At 38.1% G+C, this 15754-nt stretch overlaps 1 protein-coding gene across 11 annotated transcripts in view; it reads left to right on the forward strand.

The window, feature by feature from the left end:
- Nucleotides 1-15754, forward strand: part of dip2ca (disco-interacting protein 2 homolog Ca) — a 537137-nt gene that overhangs the window by 492325 nt on the left and 29058 nt on the right. For 7 of the 11 annotated variants that reach the window (XM_039753583.1, XM_039753586.1, XM_039753581.1 and 4 more), the window contains 2 exons: nucleotides 806-835; nucleotides 7960-8021. In XM_039753583.1, coding sequence (XP_039609517.1) covers nucleotides 806-835; nucleotides 7960-8021 — 92 coding nt within the window. The remainder of the gene's footprint in view (nucleotides 1-805; nucleotides 836-7959; nucleotides 8022-15754) is intronic. The other 4 variants (XM_039753587.1, XM_039753585.1, XM_039753592.1 and 1 more) reach the window with 1 other exon arrangement.

The raw sequence follows: 15754 nt of genomic DNA on the forward strand, positions 1-15754 counted from the left end.
TTATAATTCTCTGAATAAAGTTCGCCGTTGAAGGAGAAAGTTATAATAACTTTCTTTTCAGATTCTGGGTTATAGGTTTGTAGGTTGCGTACTACAGCCTGTGTTTGTTGTAGAGACATAGAGACAGAGAGAGACAAATACCAAAGAAAATTTAAGTGAGTGTACATTTTATTCTAGAAGAGCATTATACTTACTCTATTGATATTTGTTGTTGTATATGTATGTGCATTTCTATATATAGAACCTTATGTACAATTTAAAACATGTTTATGTTGCATTTATGAAAAATTGTTTTTTATTTTCCAAGTTTGTATAAGATCCGGTTATCTATCAGCACACTGTCAGTTAGATTGTTTCTTTTTAAATGACCCTACTTTCTAACTTATTAGTGACTCTTATGCTGTTGACACTTTCAGTTGACATCACAAATCTGTTACTGTATGTATGCATGGTTACTTTTTAAGTTAGCATTTTCAGTAGGAGCACAAATAGGCATCATGTGTTATCAACATGTAATATTTTTGTGGCTGAAAGAAGGGCTCATCTTATTGTTGTTTTTCACTCATAGTATTACTGCTACCATACCATCAGCTTTTTATGTTTTGCTCATTAGCTTTTAAAGAAAGAAATAATGTTTATATGTACTTTTTTTCTATTTTTATTCCCTGCTTCTTGGCATTTCTGTTTACTTCCTCATTCCCATTTCATCTTATTCCTTTTGTCTTTGTGTTTTTCTTCCCCATCTACTCCTCTTCTTCCTCATCCCTTTTCTTCTTCAACACCCCTGCTATCCCTCCTGCTATAGCCTCACAGGCTGGGGAAGCTAGCCGAGCAGGTAGGGGATTTTCACGTTCCCTATTTACCCATCAGCTTCCAAAAGTGGGACAGACTAGAATGTGAGTCTGGAGAAAAGCGAAAAAAAAACAACACTCATTTCGCAATTTAAATAACCAGTACTGAAAAATTAGGCTAGGGGTTTCCAAATGGAGTCCCTGGAGGTCACAATGGCTCCTCCATTTCTGTCTAAATCAATCTTTTAATCACTTACTTATTTATAATCATTTTGGAATCATGCCTCATTGTACTGTTTTTACATTAAAATCTGTGGATTTTCATGTTTTGATTATTTAAGATGTTTGGTAAAGATATGTTTCATTTGGACACACATGGCTTTATTTCATCACAGTGGGTTGCTTTAAAAGAACTGTATTTCCATTGAAGTTTTTTTCCATTTTTCTAGGAACTGATTTCTGATATAGACAAATATTCAAATATTTGTGAGCTTCCTTGGACTAAAAGACTACACATATTGTTATTTCCACCCATCCCCGCTACTTATAAACTAACAATTTTATAATAATATATAATAATCATCCAAGTAAACTCATCAACTTTTTATTATTGGAATTTTCAGGCCCACTTTTGCTCTGATCAACTTGCATCAAAATTTTACATTTAAGGGGTCTTTTTTAAATAAAGAAAAAAAACATATTTTGAAAATAAAAAATACCAAAATAACAATGAACACAGTTGTTTGCAAAGATTTTTTATAATGACAAACTCTACTGTAGAATGCAGATTAGCATTTGTTGTTTCCAAGGTCCTCAATGTCATGTAGAGTATGCAGGTTTGTTTATTTGTTTGCTATTCGTTGAGTTTTCTTCAGTCATACAATCTTTTGATTTGCTAGTGTGTTTGTTGTAGGATTCGGTTGTACCCTTCATGCATTAAAACCACAAAAACACTGTTGTACATAGAGTAGTACCATTACAGTGCAGCATCTTTCATTGAAGAGTCCTTGTGTCATTTTTATATATCCACACCACACATTAACTTGTGTTTTCCTTTGCTTATATCTGACACAGTGTGTCACTTCATGCAATATTTCTAACAAATATGTGGAATGGGTACAGTACTTTTGATTCTCATTTTTGCATCATTTCTAACTCTTGTTTAATTCTCTAAATCAGAGGTCTCCAGATCTGATTTTGGAGGGCCACAGTGGCTGCAAGTTTTCCTTCCTGACACTTTCTTAATCAATGACCAATTTCTGCTGTGAACTAGATTTTTTCCATCATTTTAATTGTCTTGTCTTCAAATGCTCAGTTTTCTGAACTGTTTATTTCCCTTCAAATGGCAGAAAAACACAAATTATACGTAAAGTGAGCCAACAGATGACCAGCTCAATTCAAGCCTCAAACTCCAATCAATTTCTTAATTATTAACTGATTCTTATTGTTAATTACCACCATTATTTAATTCCATGGCTTGTTGGTCATTTTGCCACACTGGACACTTCCAAAACTGTTGATTTTGTTTTTTTAAAAGCACTGTCAAAATGTTTTTCTTAGCTGATCAGTATTATTAAGACCTTTACCTTTCTATTTTCAAATATTGTATAATTGACACAGGTTAGCTGGTCATGTGTTGGCTTGTTTTGTATCTCACTATTGTTAAGCTGCTAATTAAAGAAAAAAAAACAATTAAGGTGCCTGAGTCTGAAATAGCAAGTCAATTAAAATAATGGCAAAAGTAAATTAGCTACAAAATCTAGGCACTAATTAAGAAAATGGTTAGAATGAAAACCTGCAGCCACTGTAGCCCTCCAGGACTCATGCTGTAGAATTCCCCTTTTCCTTTTTATTCATTGTGTATTATTAAAAGAACAAAATTGTTATGCTGTGATCTTTAGACGTTACAGATAGAACACAGCAGACAAAGTACATACATCCTGACATATCAACCAGGCTATGATGGGGAAACACAGAAATACTGACATATCAACAGGAAAATAACAGAAGTACCAACCAATTTAAATCATCAGTTTTCAATAAGATTAATAGTTTCAGTATATGTTTATCTTCAATAAAGAGGGGAAGCACTCTTGCATCAACACTCCAAACCTAAACAGATAGTAGACAAACCAAAGCATACATTTTTTTTCTTTAAACAATTAAACCCATTAAAGGATTGTTTGTTTACTAGCTTCCAACTGTTATACCAAAAACACTCCATAACTCACCCTTATACACTTTCAGTACTGCCATTATTTCCTCTCACTACTGAGCTGTTTTAGCAGTAGTGCCATCATGACTGTAGTCCCACAGAGCCTTTGCCAGCCTTAAATCTTTCCCAGATTCAGTGCCAGCCAAGCCCCAGAACAATCACAGAAGCCAGGAACCATCTTACTTTTTCTGCATGGGTAACGTACTAGAGGCCTCTCTAATAGCCATCTTCTGTGCCACCTCTTCATCCTTCAAATTCACCTCATCTACTGAGCCACTTGTCACACAATATACAACTATAATATGAAGTACTTTCATAAGAGACATACCGAATGTAATACCTGTATATAGAAGATTGGCAAGTAAATATTGTAATAAGTAAATATTGTAAATGGCATGACTATAATTGAGGCATAAGAGAAAACAATTTCTGCCAATGCTTACCATATGTTTCAGATCAACTTTTGAAAAGGTAGTCTTAAGTTTTTAAATCTTAAGTATCACTGAGACAATTAGCAATTCCTGCAAATTATTGAGGCTTTAAATATCATAGTTGGTGTCAGACAGGCAAAAAATTAAACATGGCTGCATTGTATTCCCCTCAGATTTGGTAATACTTACTCAATTTAGGATAGGCTTCAGCCCTTGCAACACTAGAGTTGGTTTAAGTGGGTTTATAAAATAATATACATACGAAAGATTGAGTAAACACTAAGTATATGAAAATAATAAAAAAAACATGTAGAAAATACAATGAAGCATAAGTACAGGAGAAAAGCAGTCCACAGCATTATGTCTTCTCTCTCTCTTTCTGTCTTTCTCTTCTTCTCCGCCTCCACCTTCCTCCAGTAACCTTCGTTCCTCTTCCTCCCAATTTTGGCTGCTGGAGTTATGGGAGCCTGCTTGATTTATGCTGCAACTGGGAATATTCTGGTCTGGAAGCACTTCCGGGTGAGGCAGGAGCCCAACAAAGTAGGGCTCAGCAGTGTCTGCCGCACCCCAGGATCCAGCAGGGCTGAGCCACCAATCTTCATCTCCCAGTGTGCCATGAGAATCCATGTCACTGTAACAACCCAAGGCGGCTGCCATCTAGTTCCATAGCTCCATTCTCCTAGACCTTTTTCTTAACCCTCTTCCTATGGCTCTTCAAACCACATAGACTGCAGTTTCCAGTAAACAAGGTTGCATCCAGTTTACCAAGTTATTTGAGGTTCCTGTGGAATTTTCAAAAACATCAAATATAAATTTCATGTAAAAACAAGTAATAGACAATTAAAATTACCATTCAAAATTTCAATTTTTGTTTAGCCTTAAATCCCTACATTTAAGACACTGTTTATGGCATTCTAATGAATATTCCCCAAATGAAATGTGTAAAATGTGTAAAATAACTACATTTTTTAGATTGACATAAATAATTAAAAAGAAAAGCTTACTGTGCTTGCTTGTGAGGAGGTATCCGGCAGAAGCATCATTTGCTTGAATTATAGCTGTATTTCATTTTGCACATGTGTGTACCAAATTTCTACACACCTAGATGTTCACAGTATGTGAACATTGGTCCTTACAGAACTATTCAGCCTCAGTCATACCTTTTAATGGATGGAACTTTTAAAATCATTCCACGGAATGGTTTAGGTCACTTTAATAACTGAGTCCCTTTTACTGGCATTTACCTTTTGTTTTTCCATTTTCAAACCCCAGCTACTCTACTGTGAATTCATCTATATACCGTACAAGGTCATCACCATGTCCAGTGCTCAGTTTCTTCCCCATTTTGGCTGTTTTCAAAAAAGTCTTTATTATGTTTTCTATACAGCTTGGATTGGGGATTCTTTAAATAATAGGTTGTATTAAGTTTGTCCCAAATGGAAGTGTGCATGTAGACCAAGAAATTTTCTCATGGTTTTATCAGATCACAGAGTTTTTTCTCACATGTCTTCAGGAATCTTACAGTTCTTCTTGCGTGCAGGTCTTCAGACAAGATTCAATGGATTCTTTTCTTTACTTGACAGTTCTTGTTCCAACTAATTTGCTGGATTATCGATAGTCATGACCGGGATAGACTAGTGCACTGAGAACACATTGATAACAAAAGTGGTGGAAAAGTGTGTAGTGAAGTTTATTCAAACAGCCAGTCACTCAATTTGCAAATAGTGCACTGCAGTCTCTAATAAATAAATGATCTAAGATAAAGTCAGTGCTTATTGTAGAGGTTAAAATTCCAAAGTAAATCAAGCCGTTAAATTTAAGTATTAAAACACAGTCCAGATTAACCACCTTTTTTTTTTTTGCTTCCTCTGGATATAGAGCCCAGATGCATATGTCTTTTGAACCTTACTCATCGGGTCTACTTGGCCAACAGAGATGCCAGCAAGTAGCTGAACCACGTTTGCTCCTCCAACCCAAACCCCCTACTGCATCCATTTTTCAGCCTACATGGGAACTTCCAAGCCCTGCTCCATTTCCCCACCACCAACCTTCAGCATTTATGGAATAATTCACTGGAGCAATCAGCCAATCCTGCTTCTCTGTGATGCTCAGCAGGAGCAACCCTGCCCCCAAGGCACCGTTCCTCTTGCTCCATGTGGGGTATCTTCCCTGAAAGCCTTGCCTTCTTTCTTCTGTACTTAGTTAATTCTCAATCCTGACATTTTTTCTCTCTCATCCTTGATTCTACCTTCACTCCTTTTCTATCTTACTTTCAGTTTTTGTTCATTTTCTCTCTCTCTAACTGACTTCTCTTATGCTCTGTGGGTGCAGATGCTTTGCTTAATGACATGTGGAGTGTCAGTGATCAGCAACTGAGCCGATCATATCTGTACATTAACAAGCAATCATCTTGTTTCCCACTGAAGACCTCAGAGCCGCATGGCTTCACAGAAGTACAGACCCACACCCACCAAACAGTTTTTGTACTAAAATCCTGCACCACCTTGGACCCCTAATACATTTCACCACTCTATTGTAAAGGATATTTAAGGTCTTTCAACTCATTTTATATACATCTGCCAATCTCTGACCTTAATCCATTAGTGTTTGTTATTTTCCTAGTTGCCAGTACCCTGAAAGTGACAACATAGCAAATGAGACCCTGAGATGTTTTTTTTTAATTCTGATGCAAAGAGAGTCACAGCAGCAGAAGACTACTGATAACCAGCAAGCAATTATACTAGAGCCAACATTGATTTGATGTTGTGTTTTCACTTACTCATCCCACTGTTGTAATTTCTGATTTTTAATTTTTTAATTGTTTAGAATCTGTAGATTGTTATTAGCATGTGTAGATACAAAAATTATATTTCATTGACTTGGTTTCAGATCAGTAATCCAAAATATGATCATTATAAAAAGATCTCCTACAGTTTCAATAGGCATTTCATACAGTATGTATTTATTATATGCAGTCAGCTTTTTCTAATATAGAGATATTTTCCCAGCATTAATTTAAATACATTCTGTCAAGAGTTGTGCCATCTTGCTAAATAGATTTCAACTTTCGCATTTTTCATGATAGCAACATCTAGGAACGCTACAGTCAATTTGGATCATCCTATTACTAATTTGGGAGAGGTGTCATCACTTTGGATCATTTTTTGTTTAATACTCAAATCTCCAACCAGTTCTAGTCTGTTACACTGCTGTAGTGAAAAAGGCTAAAATCATATTGCAAGTTGCAGTAGGTTAGAAGTAGAAATGTTCATGTGCTTGTGTTTGATGGGGTGGGTGTTTTTTTTTTTTTTTGTCAAACACTACTAACTCCCAGGTTTAAAATCACACGGTTGTATAGTTGGTTGTTTTCTTTTTGTTAGCCTGATTGTTACGCAGAGCCTGACCTGCATGTGCAACTCTTGTCCTTTTGTTTGTTGTTTTCTGGCAGTGGTGCTCAATGAACTGAAGCTTGTTAGTTTATGCTACTCTGTAGTTTGCCTTGACTCTGTTAGAGTCACTTATTGTCAAGCTTCCTTTTTCTTTTTGGAATTCTACCCAAAAACATTACTATACTAGAAATGGAAATACTGAAGCATTAAGAAGAAAAAAAAATGAATTTTATATTCCATTTTGCTTTACGTGGCTTTACCCCTCCCAATAGGACCTAAGGAGGATGAAGTGGTCAGTTTAAACAATGTATTTAGATATAAAACACATCATGATCTCCCTTTGTACATTTAGATGAAGTTAAGAACCCAGGAGTGTTGTTTGAGATACCGTATTTCTTGACTACACTTGAAAGTCTAATATCAGGATGGATATTTCAGATCTTCCGCTTGCCCAGTCTCCAAAAGTGCTATTAAAGTTGGTTATAGAAACAGTGAGCCATTTTGCCCGGTTGGTTACTTCACTGATTTTCCTTCTCATGGCCAGCTGTAGATATGCAAGGTAAAATAAAGAATTCCAAAACAGAACACTGGACTCCGCCTTAGAGCTTTCATCTTTTCTCAGCAAACTTTTCTTGTGGGCACTGTAAATGACCAAGGTGTTATTTATTGCCTGTCCTCACTTCCTTCTTTCCCACTTTCTCCTTTCCCTGATAATGACTTGTCACCCTTTAGAGATGCTTTTGATGTTCACATAACTAATTTGTGCTTTTTAATTTGCATGTTTAGCCAATTGCCAAACAAGTAGCTTATAGTGCGCCCCTCCCCCCACGCTAATTTTTAAAATTTTGTTTTTAACTCATTGTTAGTGACATACTTTGTTCAGCATTGTTACAGTGCTGTGTTAGGATGTTTCTCTAGATTTTTTTATTAGACATTTAATTCTCTCTTATGTGTGAATGTTGGAGATTCTACAAAATCCTTGTGTTTTGTAGAACTGGTCATGCTGCTAGAATAAATTGATTCATGCATTTCTTATATAACTTCACTGTGCATTAGCCTTTTGTGTATGTTACATATTCTGTGCAAGCAACTTATTATATGATGACGCTTAACATCAATATTGTTTGTTACAGGGGACTTCAGGACCTGATCCAACTACTGTGTATGTTGATATGAGGGCTCTGAGACATGATAGGTAGGATCACCAGCTGTTTCAAAGTTTTTGACAGTAATAAAAATATATGAACACTGGATAGTAGGATTTGATTGCTGCAATATTCTTTGTTTTATTTGGAGTATGCATGTCTATGTGTTAAACACATTCAAATGTGAAGAACTTCTAAAGAAGCTTCAGTGCCTACATTCACATGTGTTTTGGTCATAAAATATGTCTTTTAAAAGTTACAGGTTGAAGGTATGCCTGCGTTGCCATGTTATTATAATGATGACTAGACCAATCTAATAATTAATGCACCAAATACCAGGGTTGCATTAGATTGGTACAGTCATTGTTGTGTTTTGCTTTTTAATGCATAACTGCTTGTAAAACTGAGTCAACTTTCAATGTACTGACTGCAGAACACCAAGTGATAATATTGAATGAGAACTGTAAATTGTCTTGTGATATTTTGTTTAGATACCTGTGCAGAAAGGAAGACTAACTTTGAAACGCTTTTAAAAGTTAGAGAATATTTTAGAAAATGGTTAGCAGGAGAGAATGTAGTGCTGCTATTGACGTATCATTTTGTTGTCCTGGTACATGGCAACTACTGTTATAGTATATAGTTTTTTGAAGATGATTCCGGAGTCTGGCAGATTTATATTTTGCGTTTTGTTGCTTTCACATTTGTTTCTCTCCTTACATTCCTGGTTGCATGTTTATCTAGATTAGATATGGTTTTATCTGGCATATATCACATTAATATCAGACATTTTATTCATGCTCGTGCTTAGAAAGCACAAGCAAAAGTAAACATTAAGATAACAAAAATGACACATAAAATATCCATTCCATAATACATTACAGAAGAACAGTACAATAAAAAATAACCCTTATCTTTTAATATAGCAGTAAATAAAATATCTGTTATCCACCAGTGTTTTTGTTTTGACTTATATGATGATATCAGGTGCGGACAAAGGAACAAACTGAAGGCTAGCAATGCAGCATGATATTAACTGTTAGTGTCCATATTCAGAGTGATTTAATAAGTTAATATGTCCTTCCGATATAGTCCAAATTGCAACAAGATCTACTATGCACCACCTCTGTTTTGTGAGGCACTGTCTTGCCAAGCATAACCATCACATCTAGGAGCAGGTTTCATTTAGAAATTCTACGCGTAACGGTCATAATGGTCGACAATGTCCGCCATGTTAAACTTTCTTATTCATGGCCCCATCTTCACGAAATTTGGTAGGCGGCTTCCCTGCGCTAACCGAAACCGATGTACATACTTATTTCAGTGGTATGACGCCACTGTCAGCCTCCATATTGAACTTTCCAATGGTCTTTGTTACCGATGGGCCCATCTTCAAGAAATTTGGTACACGGGTTCCCAACGCTAACTGAATCCTACTTACATACATATATACATCCATAGCCTGCAGCTCTGTCGCCATGTGAGGCGGTGTTGGGTCCCCCATCCCCACGCCTCCCACATTGTTTGCTGCCTGCCTATATAAGGCCGTCCGTCACTACAGTCTCTTTATTCCCTTCCTTGCTTCGTCACGGTATTCACATCTCCCTGCTGATAACTGCAGCCTTTTTATTTAATCCACGGCTTCTCCACTGTTTTATTGTTCATTTATTACGATCATAGTTATTGTATAGGTATTTTAGACTTAGTTTACATTGTTCAGGTACCCATTTCCTTCATCGTTCCAACAGTACCCCCATTAACATGTCTATCGAGGTGATCACCATCGATCAAAGAACTGTCACTTACCGAGTGGTTTCCATGCCCGGAGATGGCACCTACCTTTTCCATTCTCTTTGTTACATATTGCACGGCCATATCAGGCTCACTCTTGATATCCAGAGGAACATTGTGTCTTATGTATTGAATGACTGGGACAGGTTTAAGGTGTGGACTGATGACGGTACAGGAGATAATTATACCACACAGGAGCACTATAAGTGTGAAATGCTTAAACCCTTCGCCTATGGTTCTGCATATGAGTTGATGGCTGCCGCTGAATTGTTTGGTTGTCGCTTTCAAATGTACTGAAATGGCCAAATATTTTTCACCTTTGGACAACCTCCAATGCCTCTTAAATATCTTAGATTCACAGGTGACGATTTCAGTAGTGGACACTTTGATGTTTATGAATGTTTAAACTCTCAAAAGCTGGATGTGAAGTTATCGATGAAGCTGGTTGTATACTTACAATGCTTGACAGATGCCGAATGTCACTTCAACACAAGTCCTGCAAATGCTGTCGTAATTGGAACAAACCATGAAACTCAAACCGATTATGACAGCAGCAATCCAAGCTGTGAGATTTGAAACAAGATTACTGTTCACATGGACAACTATACATTGCATCCTTAAGAGTAAGCTCAGCGCACAGCTTGGTCATATTACAACCGGAGGGCCGAACTGACAACATGGCATACAAAGAGATCCTTAACAAATAATTATTGGCATATTTTCCCTCAGTTTAAAAAGGTTTACTTTTCTTCTTAATAAAAATTTTAAGGCAGCACTTCGCCGCTGTGAAGCGCGGGTATTTTGCTAGTTAAACATAAAGGTGAATGTGGAAGGATAGAAGTGTATGTTTGGCATTCATAAGTAAAGGTAAGAGAAGTAGGTGTTTAATCAAAAACATGCTTGGAATGTGGTTTTTTTCCACTATGTTATTTGATAAACACAAACATTCTGGCAGTAGCAGGGCACATCATGTGGCACTCTTACTTTCACAGTCCTTGGGCCCAGCTTGATTCTTTTTGGGGTGACCCGCTGTTCAGAGATTGCTTCCTCTCCACTGCATTTTGCAATTTCGGCTTGTCTTCTTCAAGTAGAGCAATGTCGTTGGCGAAGTCCTGGTCGCCATGACGATCCTGGTCAGACCATTGGATGCCTTCCCCAGTGCGTTCCAGCTTGTCGGATGACGGGGTCGAGGACCACAAGGGATAAAAGCAGGGAAATGAAGCAGCCTTTACAGACCCTGGCTATGATTCTGAAGAAGTCCATGTTGCCATTTGCGGTCTTGACACAACAGTTTAATCATAGATACAGGTCCTTGAAGATGGTAACAAAGACTGCTGGTATGACTGTGCAGGATCTGCCAAACGGACTCTTAGTGGACACTATCAACTGCTTTCTTGAAGTCAATGAAGTTGATGGCCAGCGGGTGCTAATACTCGATGCACTGTTTTATGATGTTTCATAAGGTGGATTTGCTTGTTGCAGGACCTTTACGCTGCGGAAGCTGGCTTGTTCGACTCTTAGGCATTGGTTGAGGGTGTTTCACAGCCGTTGAAGGAGGACTGCACAGAACGCCTTTCCAGGCACTGGGAGAAGAGTAATGCCCCACCAGTTGGTGAATTCAGAGATGTTTCCTTTTTTGGGGATCTTGAAAATGACACCTCTTTGCCAATCCACTGGAACTGCACCACTTTGCCAGCACTTGTTAAACAGTAATGTCAATTCTTGAAGCATGGCTTGGCAGCTGTATTTTAGGATCTCTGCAGGTATTTTGTCCAAGCCAGCTGCCTTGTTGTTTTTGAGGTTTCTTATCATAATCTTTACTTCTTCATTGGTTATCTTGCCAGTGTTCACCTGGAGGTTTTGTTGACTGTTCTCTTCATCGGTGTTGTATGTGGTGGTCGGGTCTGGCTAGTTGAGGAATTCCTGAAAGTTTTCGATCCACCTTTTGTTCTTCTCTTCTTGGGCGACTAAAAACTTCCTGTTTTTGTCCTTGATCGGCACACTGGAACTGTTCCTCATTCTGGTCAGTTCATTGACAATACAGTAGAGTCGTTTTGGTCAGGTGCTTCTTGTGTTTCAGTGCCTACCCGATCCAGCCATTTCTTCTTCTCCTTCTGGCATCTTTTCTTCACCAGCTAGTCGAGCTCTATGTATCTTTGACTCATTTCTTGAATTTCATACATGTCTTTGGCCTCTTCCCATTTTAGCTTTGTGACTTTCCTTTCATCAATCAGCTTTCACAATTTGTCTTGGATCCACTGTTCCTGCCATTTTACTCTGTACCTCCCAATGATTTTTTGGGCACACTGCATGATGGTATCTCTGAGAAAGTTCTAGAGGCCTTCTATATCTGCCACATCCTCAAGAGGGCCAAAGTGGTTGTGTAATTCCAAAGCAGAGACCATCAGTGACAATCTTTTTGTTTTGGGCTGCCTTTGGTTTTGGAGCTTAAGTTTGATATCTGCCCTGTCTAAGTAATGATCCAATCCAACTTCCGCCAATCTGTAGGCCCTTACATTGTGTGGTGACGATCTCCACTTTCGACTGACGCAAATGAAATCTCTCTCATTGAAGGTGCGCTTGTTCAGTGATTGCCAGGTCTTCTTGTGAATTTGCCGATATTGGAAGTATGTGTTCGTGACACACAGTCTGTTGTATTTTCAGAAGGATGCTAGTCGCTCACCATTGTCGCAGAGCTGAGGTGAAAATGTGTGGGCTTCAATTACTTTTTCCAGTCGTCGTTAGTCGCCATTCAGTTTGGCATTGAGGTCCTCGCTCAGGACCTCTGGATCATGATTTGGAATGCTGTTAAAGATGTCTTGGAGCTGCACATAAAATTTGTCCTTCACTGTCTCGTTTGCGCATACACTTGTAAAATGATCACTTGGCCATGGGCAAAATGGGCTGTGATTATTCAATCACTGACCACTTCCCTTCCAATAAGTGCCTTCGTCGCTCATTAACCCAGAACGAGGCCAACTCCATGTTCATCTACATGGCCTACAAGCAGGATGGTCTTGCCATTGCTGTTGATTCATCCACTCTTCGTCCAGCTGACCTCACTTACGCCAAGGATGTCCAGCTTGTAATCATCGAAAACCGTAGAAGGTGAGTGAATCGTCTAGCCTGATATAATGTTTGCATGTTGTCCCAATTCTTGTAATGTTCCTGGCTGAGAAAATCGCCTTTGACTGCACGTACCGGACACTGATGCTGGTTTTTTCCCACATTGTGATGTGACTCAAAACTGAACTCCCACCTGGTTCACCAGAAATACTTGGGATTCTTCCTGCTGTTTCCGTAACAGTTGTAGGTTTTACAGGGATGGGTTACTAGCCTAACGTCCAATCCTCCTCTTTTGGCAGAGATCAGTTAGTTTGTATATATTTCCCTTTAGTCATTAAAATGTAGTGCTGTTTGTGTCTTGATTGTTATCTGGGATTGAAGTGGAGTTTTAGACAGATCGTTATTTGGAACACACACATTTTATGTCTGTTCCATTTCCACAGTAATCTGTGTAAACACATTGTTAAAACAGAAACATTTTTTATATTCTAGTAGCAGAAAAAGTCCAAATATCAAAGAAACACTTTCACAAAAGTTACAAATGTAACACAACAATTGCGCTTTTATTCAAAAATATAACTGCAGAAAAAAAAACGCGTTAACATGCGACATTGACACTCATTTATTATGACTTCCTCAATGGCGCAATAGAATCAGCTGCCGACTGGGAATCAGAAGGTCGCGAGTTCGATCCTGCACCACTCTGTTTTGAGAAGTAAAATGCCCTTATTCTTACTATTTCAGAATAAAAACATGTATTTGATTTCAGTCTGTAACAGCCGGTGTAATTTATGATACTTGTAAAGGTTAGCTTTTCTTTTTTTTTTTATTAGTCAGTTTTATTATCTCGGCCACGTTCACGAACCCAAACACACCCCGCCCCCGCATTTGACACTGCTGTTTTCACATAGATGCACTATAACAGAGGTAAACTCAGCTCCCTTCTACGTCAGAGCAAGAATGCACATCGCACTTTTGCCATCGCTGTACTTTGTATATGCATATGGGAAGCTCTGCATTTTACTTGTGCCTTTACGCTGTAGGAAGTGAGTAAATAAATAAAGGTAAATAAAGAACTGAAGCTTGTTGATGCTGCATCATCTTTTCTTTTTCTATCGCCTTTTCCTGTAAGAAGCGTTGTACACACTTCTCTCTATGCTGTGGTTTCTGTTACACACCTTAAAGAAAGAGACAATATATGTGAAAACATCTTCGCACTAATGCAATATTATTTGAAAACGAATAGCGTCAGATCAGGTTTGAATTTATGCTGGCGCTATTACTTAGAGTCAGATCAGGAGCTTATTCAGTGCGCGCAAGAACATGCAGGTGGCCAGTTGCTGTGTGCTACATCCAACATGCTGGCGGCGATCAACGCACATTTTAAAAAAAGCTTGTGATAGTACAAGCAACCGGCCACCTGCGTGCTCCTGCCGCACTGAATAAGCTCACGCCTTCTGGTGCACGATGTCAGTGCAGCAGCGGAATAAAAAGAAGGAGACAAATACATGTGACATTTTGAAGAAATCATTTTATGACCTGAATAGTACCAATCATAAAACATCATTGCACTAATGCAATATTATTTGAAAACGAACAGTGTCAGATCAGTTGTAAAAGTATGGTATTTCTAAATGTTTGCTTTTTTTCAGTCTGATTCTCTCAGTCATGTTCACGCTCTCCCTCGCTCCCTTCTGATCTGACTCCAACAGTGGCAGCATAAATTCACACCCGATCTGATGCTGTTCGTTTTCAAATAATATTGCACAGTATGCACAGGATGCACTGTATATTTGTCTCTTATTCAGTACGCAGAAGAACATGCAGGTGTCCAGATGCTGTGTGCTACAACATGCTGGCAGTGATCAACGCACATTTTTAAAAAAGAGACAAATATATGTGATGTTTTGAAGAAATCATTTTATGACGCAATTTACCTTTATTTATTTAGTTACTTCCTAAAGTCACAAGTAGTGTGCGGAGGGCATGCTCAAAAATGTGTGTAATGCCACGAAAAGTGCCTGCTGACACTTCACTATGCAAGCAATGGTATGTGCATTCTTGCTCCGACATGAAAAGGGAGCTGAGTTTACCTCGGTTATAGCACGTCTATGTGAAAACAGCAGTGTCAGATGCGGGGCTGGGGTGTGTTTGGGCTCGTGAATGCGGCTGAGATAATAAACCTGACTAATAATAATAAAAAAAAACTAAGCTAACCTTTACAAGTATCATAAATTACACTGGCTGTTACAGACTGAAATCAAATGTGTGTTTTTATTCTAAAATAGTAAGAATAAGAGCAGTTTACTTCTCAAAACGGAGTGGTGCAGGATCGAACTCGCAACCTTTTGATTTCCAGTCAGCAGCTGATTCTATTGCAACACGGAGGAGGTCATAATCAACGGGTGTCAATATTGCATGTTATATTTTTGAATAAAAGTGCATTTGTTGTGTTATATTTGTATCTTTTGTGAAAGTGTTTCTTTGATATTTGGACTACAGGCTTCATACATTATATAGTTTATTCCTACATTTTGTCATCTACTACTACAATATAAAAAACGTTTCTGATTTAACAATGTGTTTACACAGATTACTGTAGAAACGGAACAGACATGAAATGCATGTGTTCCAAATAACGATTTATTATTTCCACTGTAAAACTCCACTTCACTCCCAGATAATCAATCAAGGCATGAGCTGGGTGAAGTTCGTGCAAGTTCTAAATTGGTGGGGGGATGGAATAGCCGGCTGCTTGCAGATTCTCTTTATCAGCATATTTAGAGGACAAAGGACGCTGGCGGAGAGGTGTGAAGGGATTTAAGAAGTGAATTAAGGTGGGACGGATTTACAAGTTTTTTCATGGGCTCTGGTAATTCTAGTGTTAAAAGCTGCGACAACAGAAGTGATATTTGTGTTGTAAAGAGAA

This window comes from Polypterus senegalus, chromosome 5 (genome assembly GCF_016835505.1).
Source record: "Polypterus senegalus isolate Bchr_013 chromosome 5, ASM1683550v1, whole genome shotgun sequence".
Taxonomy (NCBI): Eukaryota; Metazoa; Chordata; class Cladistia; order Polypteriformes; family Polypteridae; genus Polypterus; species Polypterus senegalus.